This window comes from Nipponia nippon, unplaced genomic scaffold, assembly GCF_047370975.1.
Source record: "Nipponia nippon isolate SJK-2023a ecotype South Korea unplaced genomic scaffold, ASM4737097v1 scaffold_1, whole genome shotgun sequence".
NCBI classification, from domain to species: Eukaryota; Metazoa; Chordata; class Aves; order Pelecaniformes; family Threskiornithidae; genus Nipponia; species Nipponia nippon.
Genome location: NW_028262290.1, coordinates 79,195,659 through 79,221,075, shown reverse-complemented (window position 1 = coordinate 79,221,075; position 25,417 = coordinate 79,195,659). Strand labels below are relative to the sequence as shown.

Genomic DNA, 25,417 nt, shown 5'->3' with positions numbered 1-25,417 from the left:
GTCAAAGATCCTCAGGCAATCATAGCTAGGACAGCAAATCTCTCAAAGGGCTAAAATCCCAGCCGAGTCTCAAATTCACTGTGCAGGAGAGAAAGGGCTGTAATCTGCTAACAAAAGCAGATGTACGAGAGTCATTCTGGCAGCTACATCTGTCAGGCTGCCTCCCCCCAGCCCCCCCACCTTGTTAAACCCACTCTTCCTTCCAGTCATGTGTGCTTTTCTTATAGATGACAAAAATAGGCAACAACAAACGTCAATCACGTGAAATACATTCCTTAGGATAGGCCTTCTTTCCTCATCCTGCGTTACAGTCTTACTGAGCCCTGTCGCTCCCTCAGCCTCTAGGGGAAGGCTCTCGTGATTTTGGCCAGGCGGCGATCAGGACTCTCGGGGGTACGCTGCCGCCACGCAGCTGCCTCCCACGCCGACCCCTGCACCGCACGTGCCCGGGAGCGGCGCCGGGGAGGAACAGGCATCCTGGCCCCGCGCCACGTAGCGCGCTCCTGGCCGACCCCCTCACGCGGGACATGGCGTGAGGCTGCCGGCGGGGCTGCCGTCCCGCGCCGCGCTCCTCGCCTGGCGAGAGGGAAACGGGCATCGGGGGCCCAGTGGCGCCGAGGAGCCGGAGGCTCCTCCTGCCCCGTCGCTAACGGGCAGGCGCTTTCAGGGGCTGGCTCCCGCTGCGAAGCGCCCAGGCAGGCACCAGCTCCCCTCAGAAAAGAAACCGGCCCTCGCTAAAGCTGGTGAGCAGGTCACGCCTGGGCCTAGGGAAGAAAAAGCAGGCCGCCCTCCGCGTCTGCTTTGCTCCTCCATGGCAAAAAGCCCCAAAAGGCGCGGCAAGGCACCAGTGCCCTCACGGAAAACCGCTGCTGCCAGACTCCTCTTCCCCAAAGGGCCCGCGAGGCGCGGGGCGCACCCCAGAGCGGGCCCGGGCCCACCCGCCGCTGCCCCGGGGGCGCGTTTCCTCAGGCTGCCGGCCCGGGCCCGGGCCCCCCGGCTGAGCAGCCCCCTCCGCCGGCGCTGGACAACCGCTGCTGCTGGCGCCCGCCGGGCCTCAGCCCTTTGAGAGACCGGCAGCGGTCCCCGCAGCACGGTTTGGGGCGCTCCGCTTCCTGCGGGCTCCCCCCTCCGCGGCGGCCGCTTCCTCGCACCCACCGCCCCCCCGCGCCGCCGCCGTCGCTGCCCCCTCCCGCCGGTAGACGGCGCCCGCTCGCCGCGCTGCGGGCCGCCGCGGCTGTCCGACGGCCCCCTGCCAGCAGGTGACGGCGGGCGGGCACCGCACCCCGGGCCGCCTCCCCACCCCACCCCACCCCAGCTCTTCCTCGGCTCTCCCGCCGCGCCGCGGCTGCTGCGGCCGCTCCCGGCGCTCGGAAGGCGGGAAGGAACCGGCCGCCGGGCAGGATGGCGCCGCGGCCCCACCATGCTCTGCGGCGGGAGCGCCCTCAGTAAAGATGGCGCCGGCCCCGCCCCGCCGTCACGGGGCCTCGGCTGCCGCCCCGCGATGGCGGCTCCCTGCGCGGTGTGGCTGGGGGATCCGGTAAGGCGGCTCCGGCGGGGGGGACGGAGTGGGGCGGCGGGGGTGTCGGCGCGCGCTGACCCGTGTCCCGCCGGCAGGTGGAGCGGGTGCCGTGCCCCTACGACGTCCATCACCGCGTCCCCCGGGCGTCGCTGGAGAGGCACGCCGCGTCCTGCCGGCTCCGCAAGATGGGCTACTCCGCCGAGGAGGAGGTGGGCGCCCGGGCCGGCCCCGGGCGGGTTCCCCGGCTGGGGCGGGGGACGCGGGACCGGCGCTTCTGGCCTGGGGCCGGGCGAGCGGCGGCGGCCTGAGGGCGCGGGCGGGGGGTCCCCGCTGGCCGGGGGCGACTGGGCGGCCGAGCCCGCAGCCGGTGTCGCTGGGGGCGGCCCCGGGGCCTTGACCGAGCCTCTTGGTCCCGCAGGCTGAGATGTACGACTCCAGATTTTTCTACGAAAACCTGAAGGTTCCCAGCGTCGCCATGGGTGAGCGGCAGCGGGGCTTTGCCTGACGGGGCCCTCCGCGCCCCCGGGGTGGGGGGCAGCTGGGGCTGAGGGGAGACCCCGGGGGGGCAGAGTCCCGGTCCTTGCGGTAGCCCACCCCGCTGCCTTGCCAGCTATAAACTTTCCAAGTCCTCTTAGAAAAACTAAGTGTTTCCATCAGGAGGTTTATTTTCTCACCTTTGTGCTTTGCCTTAATTTGCCATTATTATGCATCTGTTCTGTAGGTCACTTGGCCGTTTTCATTTTAAAATCCAAGGAGGGTCCTTTTTCCCCTCTTAAGTTATTTTCCAGGTTTTTCCAATGTTCACCTTGCATCAAATGCTGAAAGTGTATTAAAACATACGCTTAGAAGGTGGAAAAACTGGCCCTAGAGTTTGGGGATATAGTAATGGTACAAAGAGAACTGCAGTATACATACATTTCTTTTTCCATATCCTTGTAACCTGGAAATCTTTCTTCTTCCCCCTCTCTCTCTCTCCCCCTCCCCAGTTCAAATACGGAATAGATTAAAATGATCTTCTTAGATCGGACTCTCCCTTATGCATAAATAAAAGTCCAATGTTCTGTAAAATAAGTTTCATGATAGAGGTTGGGGAATAAAGACTAACCCTACCATGTACTCAGTCACTCAACTAAAAGTTCTGTGATATGTTTGTCTTCTCTGTCTGCAGATAAAGAACTACAGTTGCACATTGTTAAGCAAGCTAGAGCTCAAAGTGCGAAAGAAGGTACAGGCTACAGTGAAGGTAAGTAGCAAGCTGATACTGAGACAACTTTATCAGCTCTTATGTGAGAGCTGCTCTTGTGTCCCCCCTTGCAGCTTCCTTCATTCTAATTGTGAACTGCTGTGAGGACTTTTTTTGATTTATTTTTAATATTCCTTCCCTTGTATATTTTGGACCATAACTACTTTCTCTGCTCGGGGCAACTAGATAAGAGAATTTGAGTCTGTTGTGCTCATACCTCTAGTTCTCTTCAGGACTGGAAAACCAACACTGCAAAATTCAGGAGTTTCTTAAAGCACTACTCCTCATTAGTTCCTTTATGTTTCATTTTCCAGTGGGTTTTGTGACCAGTCTGGGGACCAGGTTAAGACTCTCTTTGAGAGTTCAGCCCAAGACAGAGTAGAAAGGTAGGGTGGCCTATAGAACCCACTGTAGAACTGGTTCGGAAATTCCTGCAGCACCTGAGAGATACAGCGTTTACTGTCTGTAGTCCTTTAGTTTGGTAAACCTATATGTGCAGAAGGAAAAGTGCATTTGTTCTACTTTCCTGACAGTCAAATACAGCAGCACTTGCTCAGGCATAGTTTTCCTGTTGTCTTTGTTTCTGCGGCATAGCAAATGGAGCCTTAACTGGAGTTAACTTAAATGGAGTTGCTTGGGAAGGAGCTTTGATGCGATGGGCACTGTGTTTGGAGCACGTCGGGTAAATTTTCTCTGGAGGGAAGTGGTAACTCATTAATTTGTGACACAAGCACATCCAAGTAGAGAAGAAACAGATAAAACCCTTTATCAAGTGGTGCATCACAAAGATACATCAGTGAGCCACTAGATGCCAGTGTTTGCTGTCCAATTTTCACTGCAAGCTGCATTTCTCTGAAAATAACGCTAAAACTGTATCGGGGTGGTTTTCATCGTGGCATCTTGGCCTATTGTAAGATTTACAGACTTGGAATTGTTTGTTTGATTTGAAGTCTTTGGCAACAGAAACAGATGGAAAGCATTTTTCATTGTAAATTTCCTTTTGACTAACTGTATCAAAGGAAGTAATTTTCTTTCTTTGTTTTTTAAAAAAGTTCTAACAATATTTAGACTATTAGAATAGCTAGATAATAGGACAGAAAAGCTGGTCTTAATCACAAGGCATGAAATTCTTGTGAGATCACAAGCACGTAACTATTAGGGCACTTTTATGGGCTTCCATGACCCTGTGAGAACAGTGCATTCTAAAAATAAAATTTTAGTGTTCGTGTTTAAATCTGTTAGTTCGGATTAGAAAAATTCTGGTTTAGGCTCCAAGTATAATAATAAGGAAATACTGTATTTTAGGTTTGTTGTTGCAGAGTTACTGCGGCTCCACTCCCTCTTGTTTGGTGTCTTTAGTGAAAGCAGGATGTGAAAGATTGCTCGGCTTCTGTTAAGTGCTGAATGATCTAGAGGAGCTGTAGCCTTGCTGTTGGGAAGACTCCGGTGGCATACACCCTGTCTTACCTGTGGGCTCTTCTGTCTGCCTGGAGGCGTACGTCTGTGTGGGATTGTGCCTTGCAGGGAGGAGGCTGCGTTGTGGGGAGCAGGATTATGGCGGTCAGGTCAATGGTTGCTGGGAATTTGAATGGTCTCGAGTAAAATGCTTTTCTGCAGGCAATATCCTAGCGTACTGCATCCTGTGTCTTTGGGGAAGCGGCTTTGCTGCTGTCGCAATGGATTGAGAATGGATTTATTGTTTGTTTGGAGGGTGTGTGTTTTAACTGGGGAATGGGAAGAGTGAGTACTGGGCTGATCACTCAGGGAAAGAAGACTGTGCAGGCCGTGTGTTTCCGTAACTTTAAAGCTAGTTATCTGAACTAATCTGGAGCATCTTGCAAGTGTCTTTGTAGCCCTTGTAGCTATGAAAGCCTGTGGCAGTCTGTTATAAAAGCTCCGTAGAGAAAGTGACAGCGTGAGTGAAACTGATTTGCACAGTGCCAGTTATCTGGTCTCCTAGAAGCTTTCGTTTTTGTTGGCAGAACAACGGGTATTTTGCAGCTAGTACTTTACAGAAAATGTTAGGAGTGAAGACAAACCCACAAGTTAGAGCTGCAGCCTCCTCTCTCTTGCTTTCGCTTGTAAGCCAAGAGCTGAAATTGATGGGACGATACAGCGTGTCCTTTTGATCTAATCTGGTGCGTTCCCTTCGAAGCATATGAGAACCTGTAACTTACAGTGTAAGCAGTCAAGAGAGGTGACACCACCTGCGTGGGGCTGGGAAGGGATTTGGGCCTTTTTTTTTTTTTTAGCAATTTTTATCCTTTCAAATTAAGAAGGATGAAACTTCTTACAGATCTGTAGGGGAAGGATGAAAACAGCATGAGTATTTACTGCATTGTTTGTTTGTTGAGTTTGTCAGTGTTTCCTTGTATAATTATGCTATTTTACTAATAACAGCTGTTCAACTTCCAGGATCTTACTCATTACTGCCCGTAGAAGTTCCTCAAAATCACAAGCGTTTCACCTGTGACCTGACTCAAGCTGATCGCCTTGCTCTTTATGATTATGTTGTTGAGGAAACAAAGAAACAGAGGTCTAGATCCCAAATTGTGGAAAATGACAGTGACCTCTTTGTGGATTTAGCAGCGAAAATCACCCAAGGTTTGAAGAACAGTCTACTATTGAATTTATGGCTCAGAACTTCAACTTTGTGTAGTTAGATGAGTTTTGTTGAAAGCCAAACAGAATTTCTTATGGTATTTTTATTGTGAAAAGCATACTGTTCTTAAAAGCCACAATGAAAACCTGGCATCAGAAAACACTAGTTTGCTATCCTTTATGTTGTTTTCCTTCTGAGAAAGCCTTGGTGCTCTGCTCTTGGCACACGTATTGTGGGTACCCGAGTGGATGGATCTTTTGTTTTTCCTGCAACTGACTTCAGGTTGCTTAATGTTGCCAACTCACTGCGCAGCTTGGAGCAGTATTCGCTGTAAGAGATGATGAGATTAAAGATCACTTGAGAGCAAAAGCCGAACAAGAAAGGTTGGCAGTCGCCCGATGGAGCTCTTGAGCAATATACAAATGGGTGTATCCCTGTTGAGTCATGCCGGTTTGTAACTATACCAAGTGCAACATAAGCATCTGTGTTATCCTCTGGGCCCTGCTATGCCTAGGGGGTAGGAGACAGCGTTTGCCGTCTACACAGGCAAATGTTTTACATAATCTGGCTTTCTCAATCTCTGTGCCTTATTGTAATACTGGCTTTGAAAACAAGGCCTGTATGTTGCAGGTGTTTGACCAAATCACAAGCCCGTATATTGATTTGGATCACTGTCGGGAGACTGAGATCACATAACAACATTGGCTTGGTGGCTTTTTAGTCTTTTGTAAACAGCTAGCAACAAGGCTGGAGAGGAAGGTTGTGCTCAATTCATCATAATTACTAAAGACTGGAGAAACTTCGGAAAGAACACAAGATGTTTTATGCGTCAGACTTCTTACTAAAGTACCAGACTTGCATACCTGCAGGTGCTAATGTCCTGCTAATGACTATTTGTTTTACTTCCAATTTTTCATTAGATGATAGTCAGAAAGGTCCAAAGTCCCATCTTGAAATTCTGGCTGAAATGCGAGACTACAAAAGGCGGCGGCAGTCGTACAGGGCTAAGAATGTTCATATAACAAAGAAGTCTTACACTGAGGTGAGTATCTGAAGAGACAGCTATGAGTTTTTTGCACAGAAGTACTCATATCAGCATTAGCAATGGTATACCCTTTTAGACAAGGAAAATGTCTCTTTTTCCACTGCCTTATTAGAGTTGCAAACTATAGAGGAATCTTTTTTTTTTGTTTTGGTTTGTTGCAGCAAATTAAAAATAACAGGAGCATTTCTGATTTTTAAATTTTGAATGTGAAAATACCAATAAGATATAGTTTACTGTCTGTTGTAAAATGATGCTATTAAATTTATGCTGAAATGCCTGTTTCTGCAGATAAGACTTTCCATCAAAACATCTGATGTCGAGGTTTGGGGGGAATTTTGTTGTTGAGATGTATACCTTGTGCTGTCTAGTTGCTAGTTCAGGCCACTACCAGGACATACTGCTTTTTTTGTTGTTTGTTTTTAATATGTCTTAATCTCCAGGTGATTCGGGATGTGATTGGTGTGCATATGGAAGAACTCAGCAATCACTGGCAGGAGGAGAACAGGCTGGATAATGCAGAGACATGTGAAGGAGGGAAGTCAAAATCTTCAGGAAGGTATGTCACTGTGGGCAAATTCCTCAGGGATGTCAGCAGCCTGGTAGCCTGTAACTTTATCCTATCACCTCTTTCCAATAGCCCATACCAACCTTGGCTGAGACATACACACACTTTATTTTATACTAGTTCTGTTAAGCTCTTGCTTGAGAAGCTCTGTCTGCATGAAGGATGGGGGAAAAATGAGTTATTAACTTTCTTTCAGGGGTAAGGAGGTAAGCTGCAAGTGATCCAGGTGAACAGGTAGTTTCTAGTGGAGCTGGGGAATGAATATTGCTCCCTCTGTGTCCAGACGCGCATATATATATGTGATAGCTGCGGACAGAATGGCACTTGAAAATACAAATGCGCAATTTCTTTCCCTTCCCTACCCCATGACAGGACATGCTATGGTAGATATATTATAATACAAAATACCTCAGAGAAAAGGTTTTCATAACTTACTAAGCACGTGGACGCTTTACAGTTCTTATCACCGTGAGTGCTGCTGTGCTAACTGGGAGTGTGTTTTACGTACACGTATTTCTTCCTGTGTCAAGCAACACTGCACACTCTTCCAAACATTTGTTGCTGAAATAAAAATGGCATCATGACCTGGTGATAGTCTATTTGTGCTTCTTCAGGAGATCTTTGAGATGAAAATGTTGTTGAAACAAACTAAAAGGTGACACTCGAGGTGTTTGTTTTCAGCATTAAAATGAAGGTGAATGAAAAGGCCGTACAGGAGATCAGGCTGGCTGGGTTCTCCCACTGTAGGTATCGGCTTAAGGCAGGTGGTTGAAGAGTTAGGGATTGAAAGCGAAACAAGAGTGAACCCCTTCTACCGTCTCCTGTTTCACGAGCAGAGGTGATAAGACTGAGGGGCAGCGTTTGTAACAACTAGCTGGATTAAGTAGTGTGCTGAGATGTGCACATATAAGAGCATGGACTTTGGGCCTGTTTTGGGAGGTATGGTATTTCTTGGGGAGACAGAGAGGCTTAATAAAAGATATATCCTCTGTGTTATACCATTACTAGGTCATTATATTACAAAACTGGTACTGAAAACAATAGTGACTGTGAAACTATCTTTATTGAATAAAATCAATAACCTTTTTTTCAGAAAGGAAGACAGGCGGTCAGCTTCAGTGGAGTCACGGCAGTCTGGAGGAAGCTACAAGGACACTGAACACAGCAGACATAGGAGAGAGACCAGCAGGAGTCCCAGTAAACGAAAAAGGAGTCGCGAAAGAGGCAAAGACAGAGATTCTCGGAGAAAAAGAGAGAGGTGAGCATAAATAGTGTCAGCTGACTCCTGCTTCTGAATCAGGCAGCCCTAGCCATGGCTATGAGATTTAGTGCAGAGAATATCTAGTCCCGTTAAAAAGCTAGGCTAATCTCATATACAGTATAAATAGCCGGTGGCATGAGGCTACTAATACTAAAGAGAACTTGCTGTGAGATCATAAACTGTGATCCAGACTTCAGAATTTACTCACATCTGAAAGGTGACCCTTTCAACAGCCTGCTAGAGGATTAGCACAGTACTGCCACAGGCTATTTTACTTCTTGATCAACATATGCATAGGGGGACATACTGTCCATTTAACCAATTAAGTGTGCTTGTCGCATCTAATGCCGATTTCTGCTCTAGTTTGCAACTGGGATTTAATAAATAGGATTATTTTTTTTCACCAGTATCATGGAATCATTTAGGTTGGAAAAGACCTTTAAGATCATCGAGTCAAACCATTAACCTAACACTGCCAAGTCCACCACTCAGCCATGTCCCTAGGTGCCACATCCGCGCATCTTTTAAATACCTCCAGGGTTGGGGACTCAACCACTTCCCTGGGCAGCCTGTTCCAGTGCCTGACTGCCCTTTCAGTGAAGAAATTTTTCCTAATATCCAATCTAAACCTCCCCTGGTGCAACCTGAGGCCGTTTCCTCTCGCTTGTTACTTGGCAGAAGAGGCCGACCCCCACCTCACTACAACCTCCTTTCGGGTAGTTGTAGAGAGCAATAAGGTCTCCCCTCAGCCTCCTCTTCTCCAGGCTAAACAACCCCAGCTCCTTCAGCCGCTCCTCCTAAGACTTGTGCTCTAGGCCCTTCACCAGCTTCATTGCCCTCCTCTGGACACGCTCCAGCACCTCGATGTCCTTCTTGTAGTGAGGGGCCCAAAACTGAACACAGTACTCGAGGTGCGGCCTCACCAGTGCTGAGTACAGGGGCACTATCACCTCCCTGGTCCTGCTGGCCACACTATTCCTGATAGAAGCCAGGAAGCCATTGGCCCTCTTGGCCACCTGAGCACACTGCTGGCTCATGTTCAGCCATATGTATATACGTACAATCACTTGACTAGCTTTTCCATACTTCAAAACAATGCTGTTGCTCTTCTGTAGTTCTGGACATATTTTTAGGCAAAAGGAAACAAATCTCGGCCACGCCTTCTAATACCATCAGCGAGGGCACATTTGCATCTGCAAGCCCACAGGTGTGCGGGGCCTATGTTTGAGCAGAGACTCAGGCTGTTGTGCAGAAGAAAGGGGTGCTTGTCCCTACTGTGTAGGGAAGAAATGCCGTAGATAACTGCATGGATGGGAATGCATGCCTGTCTCAAAATTGGCTTCCTTACGCAGTGATGCCATGCATCCTAAACTAATTGCCACTATGGCACCGCAGGACAAGGCTTTGATCAAAACAGCATGGGAAATAGGCTGTCTTAATAAAGTAGTTTACTTTTTTCCTTAGAAGAGGACATGATTATATTTAATGAGAGCTTTCTATTTTCCAAGTCTTTTTTTTTTTTTTTTTCCCCTTCAGATTCTGTTAGCGTGAGCCTAACAGCACACACAATGTTTCTGTTTTGTTTCAGGGATGAAGACAAATATCACAGCCATAAAAGAAGAAAGTAGAAACCAGACCCTGATTATTTTGTTTGTCAGCTGTTCAAAAAATTACTTGCACAGGAACTATTGTTACTGCTGTTGTGCCAGGGACAGTAATGCTGTGTACATAATGTTGGTGCCGCATCACAGCTGTGCGTGGAGACAAAAATGAAAGAGTGTTAAGGTTTGTCAGGATGGAGCCAGTATATATCAGAAAATGTTTACGTGTGTGATGCTAATGCATCTATTAATAAATGCTATTGATCTCTCCCATCTATTTGAGTTTAGTCTGACGAGGCTGTACTAATTTGCCTTCCTGGCCCATAGCTGGTGGATATAGAACAGAGCTAATCCCTGGAGTCTAGGATCAATTACAAGTGAAAAGGCACGAAGAGAGCTCCCCTCCCACCTGACACTGTCACCTCTGGGAGCTGTGTTCCAGAAAGACAGGACTGACTTACTGCCTAGTTACAGCACGTACCCCAGAGGTGAGAGGGCAGGCTTCAGAGTTCTCCAACAGGCTAAAATATCTTCAACTGCAGCTAGTGGTAAAAGGACAATAACAGGAAAGTTACTGTTCCCAAGCTCATGCTGAAAGAAATTTAGGATCAATGTCATCTGGCAAAGATGATGAGAATATAGCTCTCCACAGAAACTAGTGGGGAGGTACCAAGGACACTTGTAGTATTACTGATTGCCATTTTCAAACACCGGGTGCGTACCCATTTCCTTCCAGAAGTAACCAGGAGGAGTTCCCCATCCTGTAGAGTAATATACAAGTATTAGTGATAGAGGTTGATAAAGCAGTAAGGCTTAAGACCTGCAGGTACGTAGTAAGGATGTGCAGGAGGATTCCACTAAACTTCAGTGGTATCTTTATTATATCAATTTCCAGTCCTGTTAATTCCTCACACAGTCTGCTACAGCACAGTCATCATCAGCCAACCTTGTTACTTCAACCAAGTAAGCAACTGTAAAAGAAGAAGGATGCAGATCCCTCTTTCCTACAATACTTTCCTCTGTTTGATCGAGTTCCCAGGAGAGGGCACTCCATAGGCTCCTGGTTTTGGCCGCCTCTGGTACTAGAATCTCTCCAGTTTTACTGTAGCCACTAGTATCCTGACTCTTGTCTCAATCGTTTCTGCAATTAAGTATGACTATCTGTCACTAAATACTTAGTCTAGTTCTGATTGATTTAGGCTTCTGTACCTACTACAGCTGTTCAACGTAAAACCAAACTGAACTGTGTGTCAGGCGTTTCCTCACCTACGTGACGCATGCAGTAGCTTTTCCTGTCGGAACACAAGATGTATTTTAAAATAGATCCTTAATTAGAAAACTCCACCTAAGAATGGAAAAGGCTATCTAAGTTCTGAAAGGGTCCTAATTAGAGGGAAAACAATACGGGAACATTGCCGTCCTTCCTCAAGTCGATGTTTCTTCCAGCAGCTCAGCCACAGGGCTTAATTCATGTTGAATAAGGCTTGGTAAAACTACTTGTTTAACAGAGCTTGTTTATTCAGACAAGGTAGTCAAAAGACAAGCTCCATTTGTGTAAGAGTCAAAAAAAGCGTGCTATCCAGAAGTGTCATGAGAAACAGCACCAATTGTAGCTGTCCAGTCTTCTCTGAATTGAATTTTGTGTTTTACTTCTTTGCTTACCATCACTTAGGAAGTAGAGGTAGGAAGATCCATAACAAAATACATTTTATTCAATATAAAGAGGGGAGTGAAGGTATCGGTCCCTAGGTGTGAGCATCGGTATTTGAGAGGCAGGAGAACAGCATAACCGTGTATGCAATTAGCATCCTCTCCAGCGCCACTTCAAGAGTGGGGTAAAGAAAAGGAAGTGCCAGAGAAGAGGATCATCTTCTATTGTAACGTGCAAATAATGGCCCTTGGAACAAAAATTATTTTCTTCCACATATTTATTCCTTCCTTTTTTTTTTTCCTCTCACCTGGTGCTGAAGAGTAGGCTTGATCAAAATGGTGTTGAGGGTTGGGTCAGGAAGTTTCTGAGCAGCACCATGCCAGTTTGTTGGTCACTGGAAAGGAATAAACCAAACATTTCAGAACACCACTTTAACATGGCAAATCCCAGTGTGTTGGAAAAGATACAGTTGAGGGTTGTATTAATTGCAAGCAAGAGCGGTGTGATTAAAAAGTGGTTCTTCCTAAAAATTGTCAATCTGGTAACTGTAATGACAAAACAAACCAGTGCATTTGTGCGCTCGTGTGTTTTTGAGCTCCCATGTACATGGAGCTGGTAGCAATCTAAGGGAGAAAGACCAATTCCAGGTAGATGGTAGGGAGAGTCAGTACCTGTCTGCAAACGTGCCACGTAGGCAGCACTTGGAGGACAAGCCCGTTACGGATCTTTTAAATGTGGTTAAAAATAAAGCGCATTTTGTGTGACCTGTGTGCGACTACGGAAAAAATGAGTGGGAGTTTATCACTGCGAGCTGGATTGAAGACACTGTCAGTTTCATACATTCCTAATGCTAATTCCACGCTAATTCTAGCAGGAATATACACAGTATCTTGATGGATCTTCTCTTCCCTCTGCTAAAAAGTTACGAGGTTTTGACACTGAATTCTGTGAGCACAAGACTTCACATGACCAATCCAAGTCTATTAGGGATGAGATTTTCACCTGTAGGAGCTGGCATAAGTTAGGCCTAGTTAGCAGAGCTGTTGGCACAAGCCTGTGAATTTTACGTTCTTGCTGTTGTAGAAGCTGACAAAAATAGGATCAACCATCTGTCTAAAGCAACAGGACAGTGTTGGTGTGCTCAAGGAAAAAGGTAGCCCAACTACGTGAATACCCTGTTGATCATCGTGAAGTGCAGGTGTCCAGAAGCATTCAGAACAAACAAGCTGTGAGCACCAACGACGGTGACAGCATGTCAGAAAATGGCAGCGCACTTGGAACGGGCCCATCATCAACAGGATGGTTCTGTACCCAACCCTGTAAGGACACCTAATAATACTGGGGGGAGCCATCGCTTGCTAAGAAGCTACCCTAACCTTCAACGTACGCATCTCCTGCTGTGAAGAACCGCGTCAGCTCATGGCTCACTGACAAGACCGACACACTGACCGACCAACCCCAGAGCAAGCAGAAACACAACAGACTGGAAATGTACCCAACCGCCCCAGCTTGGTACACACAGCACAACAGGATGAACTATTCGGGTGGGACTATGTCCTGCCTTTGTCCTTTGTGTCCACTGAAGGCAACAAACACCAAGACCATTCCAGGAAGGACAATTTACCGTAGCTAATACTACAAAAATTGAAAAGCCAAACCATTTAAAACCAAGCACACGCTAAATATTTCCCCAACAAAATTTCTAGGGAGAAGTAATTCAGGAGAAACATGACAGAAACTTCAGACTTCAAGTGGGGACTCCCAGTTCCTCTCTCTCTGATTTACAGTCTATGTTAAATCAGAAGAGCAGCCCGTAAGATGCTGCTGGTTCCAGTACCAGTAATATGCAGATGGTACAAACCTGTATATAATTGCGTCCTACAGGGAAAATTATACCACCAGGTAGTGACTTCAATATTTCAAAGAAAGGTGGATAAATAATAATTTATCATTTAACAGTTCAAACCCCGATGTTGATCACTTAACAGAAAATAACTATGTACACTTTCAACATATCCTTAGTCAACCTCTACTCCCGTCATTGTGGCTATGCCCAAACTGAAGAGAGACTATTCACCTGAAATTAGAAGTTTATGGAGAACCCAGAGGTCATCCATACATTCAAATTCCATGCACGGATTTTTACTTACGCTTGTTCTTTAATTCTGTGGAGGAATGCTTCAGTTTTCTCCTCTGGTATCTCTCCATCAATACCTGCCAAATACGAGTAGAGGAAGGAGAATGTTTCGAAGGGAACGCGAGCTGCTCCACCTTCTGGGTCCCTTGTTAAGATTTCGCAGGCGTGTTTCATTGAACTCAGCAAGGACTGCAGGGGGTTCAGTCAAGAAATGAGAGCAACAGTATCAGAGCCGTGAACGTCCTTTCCATACCATGACAAAATCCACACTGTAAGCGAGCGTAAATGAGATGAAGGCTTTATCATCATTACCCAACATTCAACCCCAAATTTACCCGCCAGTGCAGGTCCAGGGATGGAAACAATAATGAAGTTCTAGTAGAAACAAGAGTAAAAAATACCAGAATCCTATGATGTTTTAAGATTGCACGGGGCAGTCTGAGCCTTATCTCCAATATGGCCAAATTGCTCTATTCTGCTACCGTAAAAGCTCAAACATCACTATACCTGGGTGGGGGGGTGGTGGTGGGGGGTGTGTGTGTGTGTGTGTGTGTGTGGTGTAGATGTATATATACATATGTATGTATATGTATTTCTTATCTCAATGGATCTAAAGGAATTCTCAGCAGCAGTTAAGACAGACAAATCTACAAAACCCAGAAAACTCATATGGTTGATGACTTTTTTATTATGACATAATATTAGCATGTTATTCATTTTTAGGAATGCCGGTATTTACTATTCTCCCTATTTGTACGCAAGTTCCGTTTTAGTAGTTAGTAGAAAAACCACTGGGGCAAAAAGCATTTCAGGAATGTTTCAGTTTTAGTCAAAGCCAAATAACGTCTGAGTTCCCTTTAGAACAAACATGCCTCAAAGTATTAATTCCAAATATACTTTAAGAAATCCTTTATTCAATACAGTGTCTTTAATCCAGTGCCCTATGCATGCTGAGCTATATGGGGAAACGTGGAAAAATTCAACACTGAGCTGCATTGAGTCAAAGACTGGTTGGATGCCATTAAAACAAAGAAACAAACAACAACAACAAAACCCCACAGGGCCCTTTTTAACCCAAGTAGTAATATTTTTGCCATAACTTTTTCAAAAGTTGTCCTTACCTCTTCATTAAAAAAAAAGCAATGACTGTAAAAAATAAGTATTTCCTAACAGTAGAACAGAAATATTTAAAATAAATGCAGTATCTGTTCAAGATCTACAACACAGGCCAGAGAAGTGTCACTTTATAATCCCTTAAAAGTTTTATTTAACATAGTTCCTCCCCTGGGAGGCCTCTGTGGGGAAGGAGAGGCCGCTGCCTACACGACGGCAAACTCTACCCTCCGCAGTTTGCTACTCCTCTACCGCCGTTCCCGCTCCTGCCACTCCAAGCTGCCACTCGCTTGCCCTCACAGCGCAGCAGAGTTATTCACATCCATCTCCCCACCTGTCAAAGACAGCTTTGCAGGCTACTTGGGTGGTTATTTCTCCAAGGCTGTAAATACCCATCAGTGCTTTACAGAAAGAGACTTCAGACGACTAGTGTTTTTAAGAAGCTCGTGTGTCGTACCTGTGACCCTATTCAACTGTGAACAGAATTTACAGCTGCAGGAAAATGAATGTAAATTTCTTGTGTGCATCTTCCTCTCTGGTTTAGGAAACTTAAGTTTCGGTTTCAATATGTCAAGCAGAAATCAAATCGTTCACTTAATATCTGAAAGGATGGATAGATGGAGGTAAATTTAGACTGTCTAGCTTCATCAGAATGATGTTCCTGTGACTCTGTTTTTGTTTTGATTTTTTTTTTGAAATAAGTAACATTGCTGTTACTTTTTTTAAATGAAAAAAAGAACCCAAACTACAAAATCATGCTGGAAGGGGGACTGGAATCAAGAAATACACAGTGGAAATGAATAAATATATATATATATACATATATATATATATACACACATATACACGATTGCATCGCCAGGCCAGGTTAACATTCAGGGCCTCCAGATATTGCAACATTCTCAAAATATTATTTAACATGTATTTTCTTTTTAGTACCCCTTCTTCCCTACTGTAGGAGTCGTTTAAAGTATTACGCTTCATAAGAACATCAGCCTAGTGCTTTTTGTAATCTCTCATTCTGTTGAAATGCTCTGTTGAGATTTTATTACTGACATTAAAAGAATTAAATGTAGATTTAGTAACATGACCTGCTTCTGTGAAAATTTAATTGACTACACAATCAATTAAAACCTGATGTTTTAATTTCTCCCTCCAGTTTTCCTCCGTGGACATTTACACTGATGCCATAAGCATCATTCCTCTATCATCCTCCCTCTCATGGTCCAAGCTGCCCGTGCACATGCTTGCTCTTCTACTGCCGCCCCAGTAAACTGAGGACTGACTTACCCCTCTTTCTGGTTAAGCTCCCCTGAAAAAACCTGATGGGGAACAGAAGTAAACATGCAAGCCACTTTTTGCCAGCTGTTGCAAAAGCAATCTCCATTCCCCACAGTCCATCTGCATTAATTGTTCTACGCTCTACCTCCTATACGACCATTCGCGTTTGGATACGAGGGCTCCTGCTGTGAACATACCCCGCCGAGCACGCTGCACCCAAGTGCCAGAACCTTCATCCATTCCACCTCCTCGCCGAAGTCGTCCAACTGCAGGATAGCTTTCAGTTGCTCCTCTGGCAAGCACAAGTGCTTCCATTTTTCCTTCAGTTCTGCAACATTCACCATGCCTTTGGGAGAAAGCTTTAAACGAAATCATGGTACCACAATAAGAACTCCGAAAACCAGAATGAAACTAAGAACAAAGTCCCTCTGCAAAATACATCAAATACTTGACGGTCAGTCTAAAAAACCATCCCCAACACATCAGCATTCCTCAGTAGCACCGTGCATTTGTAAAAGGCCGGTTTGTACCTGTTTGTGCAAGATTTTAAGGAGTCCCGGGGTCAAACCAGCGTCTGTTTTCTCTGTTGCTAAAGGCATTTCCATTCTCTCCTTCACAGGAAGGGGCTCGCCTTTTGACAACGCTGAAAAATACCTAAGTGAAAGGGAAGAGCAACACACTTCAACGCCCATGGCCATTACAAGCTGCACAGAAGTAAACGCGCTTACCGTTTGGTGAACGAATCCGCACACTCTGGCGCAGGACCGGCAGCACTCGGCAAGCCGCCCGCCCACACAACTCTGATCTCCCCGTGCCCAGATACCACCTTTCTTTTTAGTGGAAACCACAACCTTTACACACTTTACACACTCCTTTTTATGATGTTCTAATAATTTTTAAGGCATTTAACTTATTTTGTGCATGACAGACTCAGCCCTTCTTGTCAAAGGCAGAGAGATGTATTAACATCAGAGCGGGCTTGCAAACCAAAGCGCAGGCTTTTCCATTTGATTGATGAGCACCTTAGGGCTGATTTGTTTAACATCCCCCTCACACACTACCTGAAAAGCACGACTGGCTATTATGCTGCAACTCTCTCATCAGCGTTTCTGCTATTTCTGTCCACTCCAAAATAAAATTTAAGACTAGAGCAGAAAGGGAATTAAATGGGCATCCATTACAAGGCTACCACCACCTTAAAGGCAACCATCTCTGCCATACCTGGCCAGCAATCTGAACCATGCAAAAAACCTTAGTTTTCATGCAGTCACTAGCAGGTGTAACTTAAAGGTTTCTCCACTCACCCTCCCTCATCTGCCCCGGTGAGCCATGTCCACGCCCAGGCTATCCCCTGCTGTGCAAACACTTGCCAAAACGCACAGCAAGCAGCACTGCAGAACTGAAGTACTGTGACCGTACAGAAACAGATGCGCGGCATGCACGTACATATAACACCCGGGCTATTTTTCAGCCGGATCCATTTCCCCATCTGCTTGTTCACAGGGACCAGCACTACAACACCAGCAGCGCGTGTGAAACCACCGCCTTGCTCTGCTTCGCGTGGCTCCCCGGTCCAGACCGCGCTCAGCCCCAGGGGCTCTCGCACCAGAGCGTGTTCCAGAAAGGGGTGCGCCAGCAGCAGCAGCCGCCCACCCATCGGCAGGGGCTCCTCCGACCCAGCTGGTGCGATCTCTGATTTTAATCGGAAGCAGAGGCCGGGGTCTGGCCGGCAGCGTGGCCGCAGCAGTGCCGCGCTGCCCCTGCTCTCACCAGCCCCAAGCTACCTGCCAGCTGCCGCTGCCGACCGCTCGCTTGGGGCAAGCTCCCCGCACGTCCATCGCCCAGAGGTACGCTGCGCCGCAGCTCCATCACGTTCCTGAGAAACCCCACCCTGCTTTAAGATGTTCCTGCTGCCTTTCTCCAACACTGCGGCTGTAGCGATTCACCTGCAGGTTTTTTTTCTTTTTAATGGACTAGCCAGACTCCAGCCTGGCTTTATTAACAGCCTCCCCTCCCTCACGGACACAGCACAGACTTTTTTAATCCCCGCAGTTAAGAACATCTCACAGATACCTTTCAAGTGCTTGTCCACACAAACTGTAGGATAGGAAAAAAGTGATAGGGAGCAGTTGAGGGAAAAGGAAAAAAAAAAAGATGTTAAAGAAGAAGAAACATTTAAATATCTTAAACCAACTTTATGATGAGACATTTATTATGCGGACTGTCATCTAGAAGTCACAACTTTTCAGGCTTTTTTCCTATTTCAGTGACATTTAAGGAGATTCCTTAATTTTGTTCCTGGAAACAACAATGAAAAAGACACCTAGGCAAGCTTAAGAATTAGAAAGCTCTTTCTACGTTTCCTTTAAATTCCAAGAATTGAATTAAGTCTCACATGAGAGGAAAAAAAAAAGATTTGGTCTTTTAAGGTCTTAAAGGACCTCTTTGGTCTTAAAGGACAGAGCAATTAACAATAACAACAAAAATACTAACATGCATTCTTCCATCTGGAAATCAAACTATTCCAGAAACATGCTGGTCCAAAGCCTCAATGAAACAGAAAATAAATCAAATACTACACTATTTTAAAAAGGCTCACATGCCGCGTTAATGCACAGAAACACATCCGCAATACACCGGCTGGTTTGATACTCAAGCCAGCTCCCCCGTACAATGAACAGGAGCAGTGAGATTTTGTGGGTCCATACACACAGCGCTACACGGTTATGTGACCACCCGACTTACGCGGCTGCCCACTGCAGAACATCATGAGGTTGAGTCCTAATAGCAGCTTTGGTAAATTGCTTCAGGATATCGGGCAGCTCAGGGGGGATTTTGATCTGCTGAGCACAAAACATTGTTTCCGGAAGAGGCATGGTCTGCTCGCGTTCTGTGACAAGGATCTGGAGGAAATAATAATAAAACAGCAGTTCACAGATGCAGAACATGAATGAAAATTTGCGTGTGCTTATGGGGGGAAACAATGCTTCTACCCAAACTCCCTCCTGTCCTACTCGACTGCAGGGGCTACTGGAGAACTGACAAACTCAGAAGGGTGAACAGATGAGCACTGCTCGTCTCCAAAAACCTTAAACTTGATGGCAACGCCAAGCAAAAGACTGGAGCTTGGACACCAACCACAGCTCCGGGTAAGGAGAACTACTACTTTAAACAGGTATCTTTAGATAGTTTTAAACTGATTTTTCTCCTCAAACCTACCACAACACGAATCTGTAAAACAGGTAGTCTAGACAAATCACACCACACATACCAAGGTGAGGCTTGTCATTTTTGCGCAGAAGCTAGAGTATGCAGATTGCCAAGTTTCTCCTGCGTTTGCGTGTTCAAAAAACACTGCAGCAAAAAGTTATTAATTTGTGCTCCTGGCAGACTTTACATCAAAAAATCACAGCAATGAACAAAACATTCAGGTATGCTGCCATTACGCATTGCACTTTGCTCATGGCGCTCTACAGGTAGGTTTGTCTTACTCAGGATGTAACTTACTTGCTGCAAGGAATCCTGTTCCCCAGGATCTAAAAGAAGGGACAGACATAGGTTATTGTATGGCCCTTATCCCATTATAGCATCCAAGTGCATTTGGTGGGAAATCTGGGCGCTCTCCTCATCATTTAAAGGACAAACTACAGCCTACTTAAGTTGATTTAGCAACAAGAGTTGAAAACATCAGCTATTTGCAGAAGGGAAGAACAGTGAAAGCAATGGCATCAAGAAAGGAATCAATGTAATAGCATCCTTTATCCCTTTAGATTTTTTAAGATGACAATAAGAGTATCTGGTAGATGACTTTCTCCGCCTATAATATGAATTTTCTTGTATTGGAAAAAAAACGAAAAGTCAGTGATGGAGGAATGGGACTGCTGTGACTGAAGGCTCCTTTGAGGATCAAACCATACTCAGAACTTCATTTCTGGAGAAATGCCGACAGGGTACAGCATCTTCGTTACTCCAACGCAGCAAATTTGCACTGGGGACGGACTTCAGAGTGTGCATTTAATTACTACATTGGTCACGCGCTTTCAGTAATGATTAAAGAACGCAGCTCTAGCCAAGGGACTGAAGCTGAAGGCGAGAAGTGGGGGATCTCAGGATAAGCTAGAGAACAGAAAAACCTCGAGGAAGGAGTACATGTGTGTGTGTGTCCGTGCCCTTGGGAAGCAATCAAAGAATAAAAAAACTGATCAGAAAAGTAGAAAGAAAAAAAATAAAAAGGCATGAGACCTGCTTTTCTATAGCAAGCCATAACGGCAGAGTCGCAGGAGGGCTGAGGCTGGCAGGGAGCTCCCGGGGTCGCCTGGTCCAGGCCCCTGCTCAAGCAGGGCCACGCAGAGCGGCTGCCCAGCACCCAGCCCAGCTGGGCTCGGAGTGTCTCCAAGGGGGGAGACCCCACACCCCCCCCGGGCGACCCGTGCCAGTGCTGGGTCACCCTCACAGAGAGGAGGTGTTCCCCGATGTCCAGAGGGAGCCTCCTGGGCCCGTGCAGACCCAAGGAGCCGAGAAAAACGCGGTCGGGCGGGCCAGCCAGCCTGCGCAACGTCTCGCTGTCGGGCCACGGCCGCAGCTCCCCTTGGCGCTCCAACGCGGTTACTCCCTCGCCAAGCGCAAAGGCCGCCCAGCCCCTCTCGCCTCCTATCTGCTCCTATTTTATGTTTTCCCGTTCCCCCATCGCAAACCCGCCGCCGGCGCTCGGGGTACAAAGCGGAGACCAACGAGCAGCCGCAGGCAGGTTCGGCCTGCCCGGCTGCTGGCGGCGGCGGCAGCCCGCAAGCCCCAGCCGGCAAGGACCAGGCTCGGCCGTGAGCCGCCCGGTGACCGGCTCCGACAGGCCGGCCCCTCCCGCCGGCTGAGGGCCGGGGGTCCCCTCCCGGGCCGCCCCGAGCTGTGGGCAGCACCGGTTGTTACCAGCCGCCCGGCGCAGCCCCTCGGAGGCCGCCGCCGGGAGGAGCCCAGCCGCCCCCGGGCCCCCCACCCCGCAACGGCAGCCCCCGGCCGGGCCGCCCCTCAGCGGCCTGCCCGCCCCGGCCGCTGCCGCCCCCGCCGCTCCCCGGGGCTGGGGGAGGCGCGGGCAGGGCGCCTCACCTGCCCCTCTCCGCCGCCCCGCTGCCCGGGCAACGCGGCGGGGGAGGCCGGGGCGGGGCGGGCGGGAGGCCGGCGCTCGCTGACGGGGAGCCTCGACTGACCGCCCCGCCGCCCGCTGCGGGCAGGAGCAGCTCCAGCCGGGCGGCCTCCGCGGCCCTGGAAATGCGGGGCTGCCCCCACCGAGCACCGTGCGGCCGGTGCCAGCGGCTCCTCGGCACCTGCTGACAGGAAAAGCGCCCTCTCCACCCCCGAGCCCCGGGGGACGACGAGACCTCGGCTCGTGGATAAAAACAGCACCCGAGGTCACCTGAACCCCGTCCTCTGTGAGGACGCCAGGGCGGCTCCCGGCTTGATGGTATAGGCAGTGCCCGCCTGTTCCTTCTAACGTGGGCTGTAAGTAGCCCGAGCACTCAGGTGAGCTTGATAATGGGATTATTCGCTTCAGAAAGCCTTCGCGAGCCATTGCTCCAAAGAAACTTGGGTGCTGCACGCGTGAAACAGGCCAAACCCTTACTGAACAGGAACACAACCTTATTTGAAGCCGGCCCTTCTTGATCCACGTTATGTCCCCGCTGATGAACACGCAAGGCCATGCAGGACAACGATAAAATGGTGGTCTCTGGAAAATGAAAAAGCGTAAGTTAACAATGGTTTAATCTTTTCATAAAACAGGAGTACTCTGCGTAGATACAGCCAAGTATCGGGCCTCAAAATACTTCGCAGATTCCTGCAACTGCATGAAAACAGCAAACTTCTGACATACCATGACTTACCTGTTCTTCAAATGGGTAGATGCTTTAAAACAATTAAGAACACAATAGCAAAAAAAATACCTGTAGCAAACGTTACCCTGCAGGGGTTTACAGAACGGGATTAAATTAATTTCACAATGCAGTTTTTCAAAGGTGTCTAGGGCTAACAGGGAAACAGCAAAATTCTCTGTGATCCGCAGTCCTTGGACGCCCTTGGAACTGTCCTAAAGACGCTCACACAGTAAATGTCGTACCCTCAGCTCTTCCAGCTATTTGGTCCAGCGCAGCAAAATCGTGCATAAAGCTGCCAGACCATATTATGGGACGCAGCAGCACGTAAGCAGAAAGATTTTCTGTGAGTATTTCATCAAGAACTGTGCGTTCTTAAAACACATCCTTTTATATGAATTGCAAGCTGTTGGAAGAAGCAAAAGGCTAAAGGTTTCATACAAGAATGAAAAATAATTGGAACATAAGAGACCAATTAATCGCATGCTGCTCCAGGACATGCTTAATCTATAAAGGTGTGACTAAATTAATCTTTGTAGAAATGCTTACACGTAACAAAAATTAAGACGACATACTGCATCAAGTACTAGAAAGCCTCCGGGGGATATGCTTGTTGATCTTTGCAGAAAGAGGAGCGTGGGCGCTGCTCGCCTCTCTCCTTCAACCCCGACTGGCCAGAGGTGATCAGGTATTTAACTGCGCAGGGCCGGGGCGGGGGAATAACCTCTGAGCTGGTGAGGAAAATTAAGATCAACAGGTAGGCGAGGGAGCGAGGCTTCAGCTTCAGTTTCGAGGGCTGGTGGTGTGACAACAGTTGCTAATTACAGGCAGGTTAATGCAAGGTTGTTTAAGGAAACTCAGGATTACACAGGTAAGGAATGTGGCTGTTAGGTCAACAAATCCCTTTCAAGGAGGAAGAAAAATAGATCACAGCACGGCACAGTGAGAGGGAGGGACATTGGTGGGTCATGTTGAGAATCTTGGCCCAAAGTTATAAAGGTAGTAAGGCTTAAACAATTTATGTTCAGAAAAAGCTGATGAAACTCTTATGAAAACATAGGTAGCAAATACACAAGTGTAGCTTCAGTGAAAGAAGTAACTCAGATTCTTCCTAGACGCTGAGTACTCCCCCCCCCCCATGCATTTTACTGATTATATAAAGAGCATTAGAAGTATAGCCATGGACATAATTGTTGCTTTACAGCGGCATTACCTGATTTCAGCTTAGAAATTCTGCTGCTGCTTCCAGCTTCCACCACTCCTGGTCACAACGGGCCTAAATATCCCATGTACGCTCCATTGTAACGCAGCAGTGTTTTTAGATTCGGCACGTTCCTCACCGAACTCAACCAGGCCATTTACACAATTTGCACCTGCCGAACAAGGCACACCAATGCAGGTCTTCACTGTCTGGATTCTAATACATAAATTCTATTCATATAAATAAATAACGAGCTTTGCAGTGTTCTCTATTTTTGTAAGCAACGAGGAAGTCTGTTCCCTCTAGGTAAAACTAGCGTCATTTTCCAGGAACAGAAACAGGCCTTGAAAGCCAAGTGATTTAACATAAATCAGACAAATAAGGTTAAGTGCCCCCCGCCCCCCCGATGTCAGACGACTCCAGATACGTTTGATTTCTCCTCATACAGGGGGGAAAAAAAGCGCCTGTGCAGCTTTGGCATTGGCCACTACTCAGCAAGTAAGAGATAACAGCAAGTAAGCATATAAGCAGCAAAACTGATGTGCAGAGTTGTGAAATAAGCTTGTCGCTGCTTCATTCCTCAGTATGATACTGAATTCAAAACATTCAGTTTCTTTTGGAATAGTATTTGACCTTTGGAAATACCGTCTTCTAAAAATTTCCATTGTTGAGTAACTTTGATTTCAGCATATTGTTTCTCAATTTATGGTGACTTCTCAATGAAGAAATTAAAACCAGAAGCACAGCTTTTCTGGAATAATCATAGATTTAATAAAATTGCTGTTACCTATGCAACTCTTTAGTTCCAGTTAATCTAATTGAGAACTGAAATACCAGAGTAGGAGAGCTCTAACTTACCATTATGCTTTGTAAAAGTTGTTTCCTCATCTGTTTCAGAAGACAGCTTCCTTTTTTTTGCATCCTGACCTTCATTATACTACCCAGGTTCAGTTCCCTGTTTAATGTTGTTATTACCGGTATTTTTGCTAAGAACCCCTGTCAGAGACTGGACTGTTAGATGATTGTCCCAAAGCTTGCTTGGCCGAGCCTGTGTGAGCCGGCGGGGGTGGCGGGAGGTTCTGATACCGTCGGACACCGGCAGAGCGGTGGCAGAGACGTCCGGACCTGGCCGGCCACTTGTCACGTGGCGGGGGGTCACGTGAAAGACGAGACCCAAGGCGCGTGGACAGCGCACGAAAGGTGCACGCGTGTGCCAGATGGTGAGTACGTGCCAAATGTGCCAGAGCCCAGTTACCGACTGCCGGTACCAGAACTCCCCCGCCGCCCGCTAACGACCCTCTATGAAAGGCGTGTGAAGCGGAACCGCGGGGGGTGTGTGCGTGTGTGTGCACCCACCACCACCGAAGGCGCGACTACGGACCGACGGGACGCCGCTGGATCCCTGGTGGTGACTATCCTCTGCTTATCTCTCCAAACGCGTGCTCAGTTTCCTCCTAATATTTCCTGCCTTTCCTATCGCTCTTTTTCCACCTATACGCGTTCAATAAAGTGACCAAAGGTGGCGGCATTTGACCTCGTTCATGTCTTAATCTCACTCTTGGGTTTATTACAAACCTTCCCCGAGCCCGAAATGGGAGCGGGACAAGCCCCCTCCCTGCCGAGGCCGTACAGCGCCGTGCGCAGGGCAAGCAGAACGGGAACGCTGACCCTGCCACAAAGGGTTTCCGTCCGAACGAGCGGCCAGACAGGGCCGTAGGGGGAAACAAAGCGACGCTGATCAGCGTGCCAGGCAGGGCAATCGACGAACCGCTGCCATTCCTGCCCTGTAAGGGAAAGGGCTTTTTACAGAGTCCTCTGAAGAACAGTGGGGCTGCTGTGCAGATTTTTATGAGGATGTTTGCTCAAGCTTAGGGGGAAGCCAGGAAAGAATTAATGCACTCAGCTGAAAAGTGACGTGAATACGGTAATTGGTGTTGGAGCTGGCATCTTACTGACAGAAAGTAGTTACGGGTTCCAGAGGGCACTCACAACCAAAACCAAGTAACTTGGGCTTTACCCAGCGGAGAAGGGGGAGCCAGAGAAAGGATGCAGAGTTTTAGCTTTTTAATAAATATAAAGCAATCTGTGTAAAACCAGTCAAAGCCATGCTGCAAGGAACTTATTTCAGTGTGCAAAAGACAGCTACGGAGCCGTCTGACAGTTGTTGGATGGAGGCCTGTAGAACGACTGACAGCATTAGATACTTGGCGCCACAACGGGCACACAGCGAAGCCAGCACGCACCTCCAGCCCCTCCATTCGAGGCCCAAGGTCAACACAAGTTGTGGTGAAAGCGTGCAGACACGCAGAATTTTTCCCACTTGAAGAGTAATATTAG

The 25,417-nt window shown here is 47.4% G+C and overlaps 2 protein-coding genes across 6 annotated transcripts; one reads left to right on the top strand and one right to left on the bottom strand.

Moving 5' to 3' along the window:
• The first annotated feature begins 1,284 nt into the window (after positions 1-1,284).
• Positions 1,285-10,109, top strand: SNRNP48 (small nuclear ribonucleoprotein U11/U12 subunit 48). 2 transcript variants are annotated; one of them, XM_087760741.1, is made up of 9 exons: positions 1,285-1,537; positions 1,615-1,728; positions 1,938-1,998; positions 2,688-2,762; positions 5,178-5,366; positions 6,285-6,406; positions 6,850-6,965; positions 8,068-8,232; positions 9,824-10,109. In XM_087760741.1, exons 1-9 carry the CDS (start codon positions 1,421-1,423, stop codon positions 9,861-9,863), a joined length of 999 nt encoding a protein of 332 aa, XP_087616867.1. In that variant the 5' UTR covers positions 1,285-1,420; the 3' UTR covers positions 9,864-10,109. The 2 variants fall into 2 exon arrangements, with proteins under 2 accessions (XP_087616867.1, XP_087616875.1); XM_087760749.1 differs by lacking the exon at positions 5,178-5,366.
• A 148-nt stretch (positions 10,110-10,257) lies between these two features.
• On the bottom strand, positions 10,258-24,186 carry ROPN1L (rhophilin associated tail protein 1 like). Of its 4 annotated transcripts, none has more exons than XM_087760760.1 (8): positions 23,939-24,186; positions 23,093-23,252; positions 21,649-21,737; positions 18,764-18,921; positions 16,549-16,672; positions 16,216-16,377; positions 13,638-13,813; positions 10,258-11,881 (listed from the first exon to the last, which is right to left on the bottom strand). In XM_087760760.1, the coding sequence occupies exons 3-8, from the start codon at positions 21,709-21,711 to the stop codon at positions 11,818-11,820; spliced, it is 747 nt and encodes a 248-aa protein (XP_087616886.1). In that variant the 5' UTR covers positions 21,712-21,737; positions 23,093-23,252; positions 23,939-24,186; the 3' UTR covers positions 10,258-11,817. The 4 variants fall into 4 exon arrangements, with proteins under 4 accessions (XP_087616886.1, XP_087616896.1, XP_087616904.1 ...); XM_087760770.1 differs by lacking the exons at positions 21,649-21,737; positions 23,093-23,252; positions 23,939-24,186 and adding exons at positions 18,092-18,115; positions 19,526-19,554; positions 21,119-21,172; XM_087760778.1 differs by lacking the exons at positions 21,649-21,737; positions 23,093-23,252; positions 23,939-24,186 and adding exons at positions 18,092-18,115; positions 21,119-21,163.
• Positions 24,187-25,417: the final 1,231 nt, after the last annotated feature.

Coding starts and splice junctions, on each gene's coding strand:
- ROPN1L (XM_087760760.1), bottom strand. CDS start 21,711: ATGGCCTTGCGTGTTCATCAGCGGGGACATAACGTGGATCAAGAAGGG. Junction 16,673..18,763: donor GTTCTGCAGTGGGCAGCCGC/GTAAGTCGGGTG, acceptor CCTTTCACTTAG/GTATTTTTCAGCGTTGTCAA. Junction 13,814..16,215: donor GGTGCAGCGTGCTCGGCGGG/GTATGTTCACAG, acceptor AACCCCCTGCAG/TCCTTGCTGAGTTCAATGAA.
- SNRNP48 (XM_087760741.1), top strand. CDS start 1,421: ATGCTCTGCGGCGGGAGCGCCCTCAGTAAAGATGGCGCCGGCCCCGCC. Junction 1,538..1,614: donor CGGTGTGGCTGGGGGATCCG/GTAAGGCGGCTC, acceptor TCCCGCCGGCAG/GTGGAGCGGGTGCCGTGCCC. Junction 1,729..1,937: donor GCTACTCCGCCGAGGAGGAG/GTGGGCGCCCGG, acceptor TTGGTCCCGCAG/GCTGAGATGTACGACTCCAG.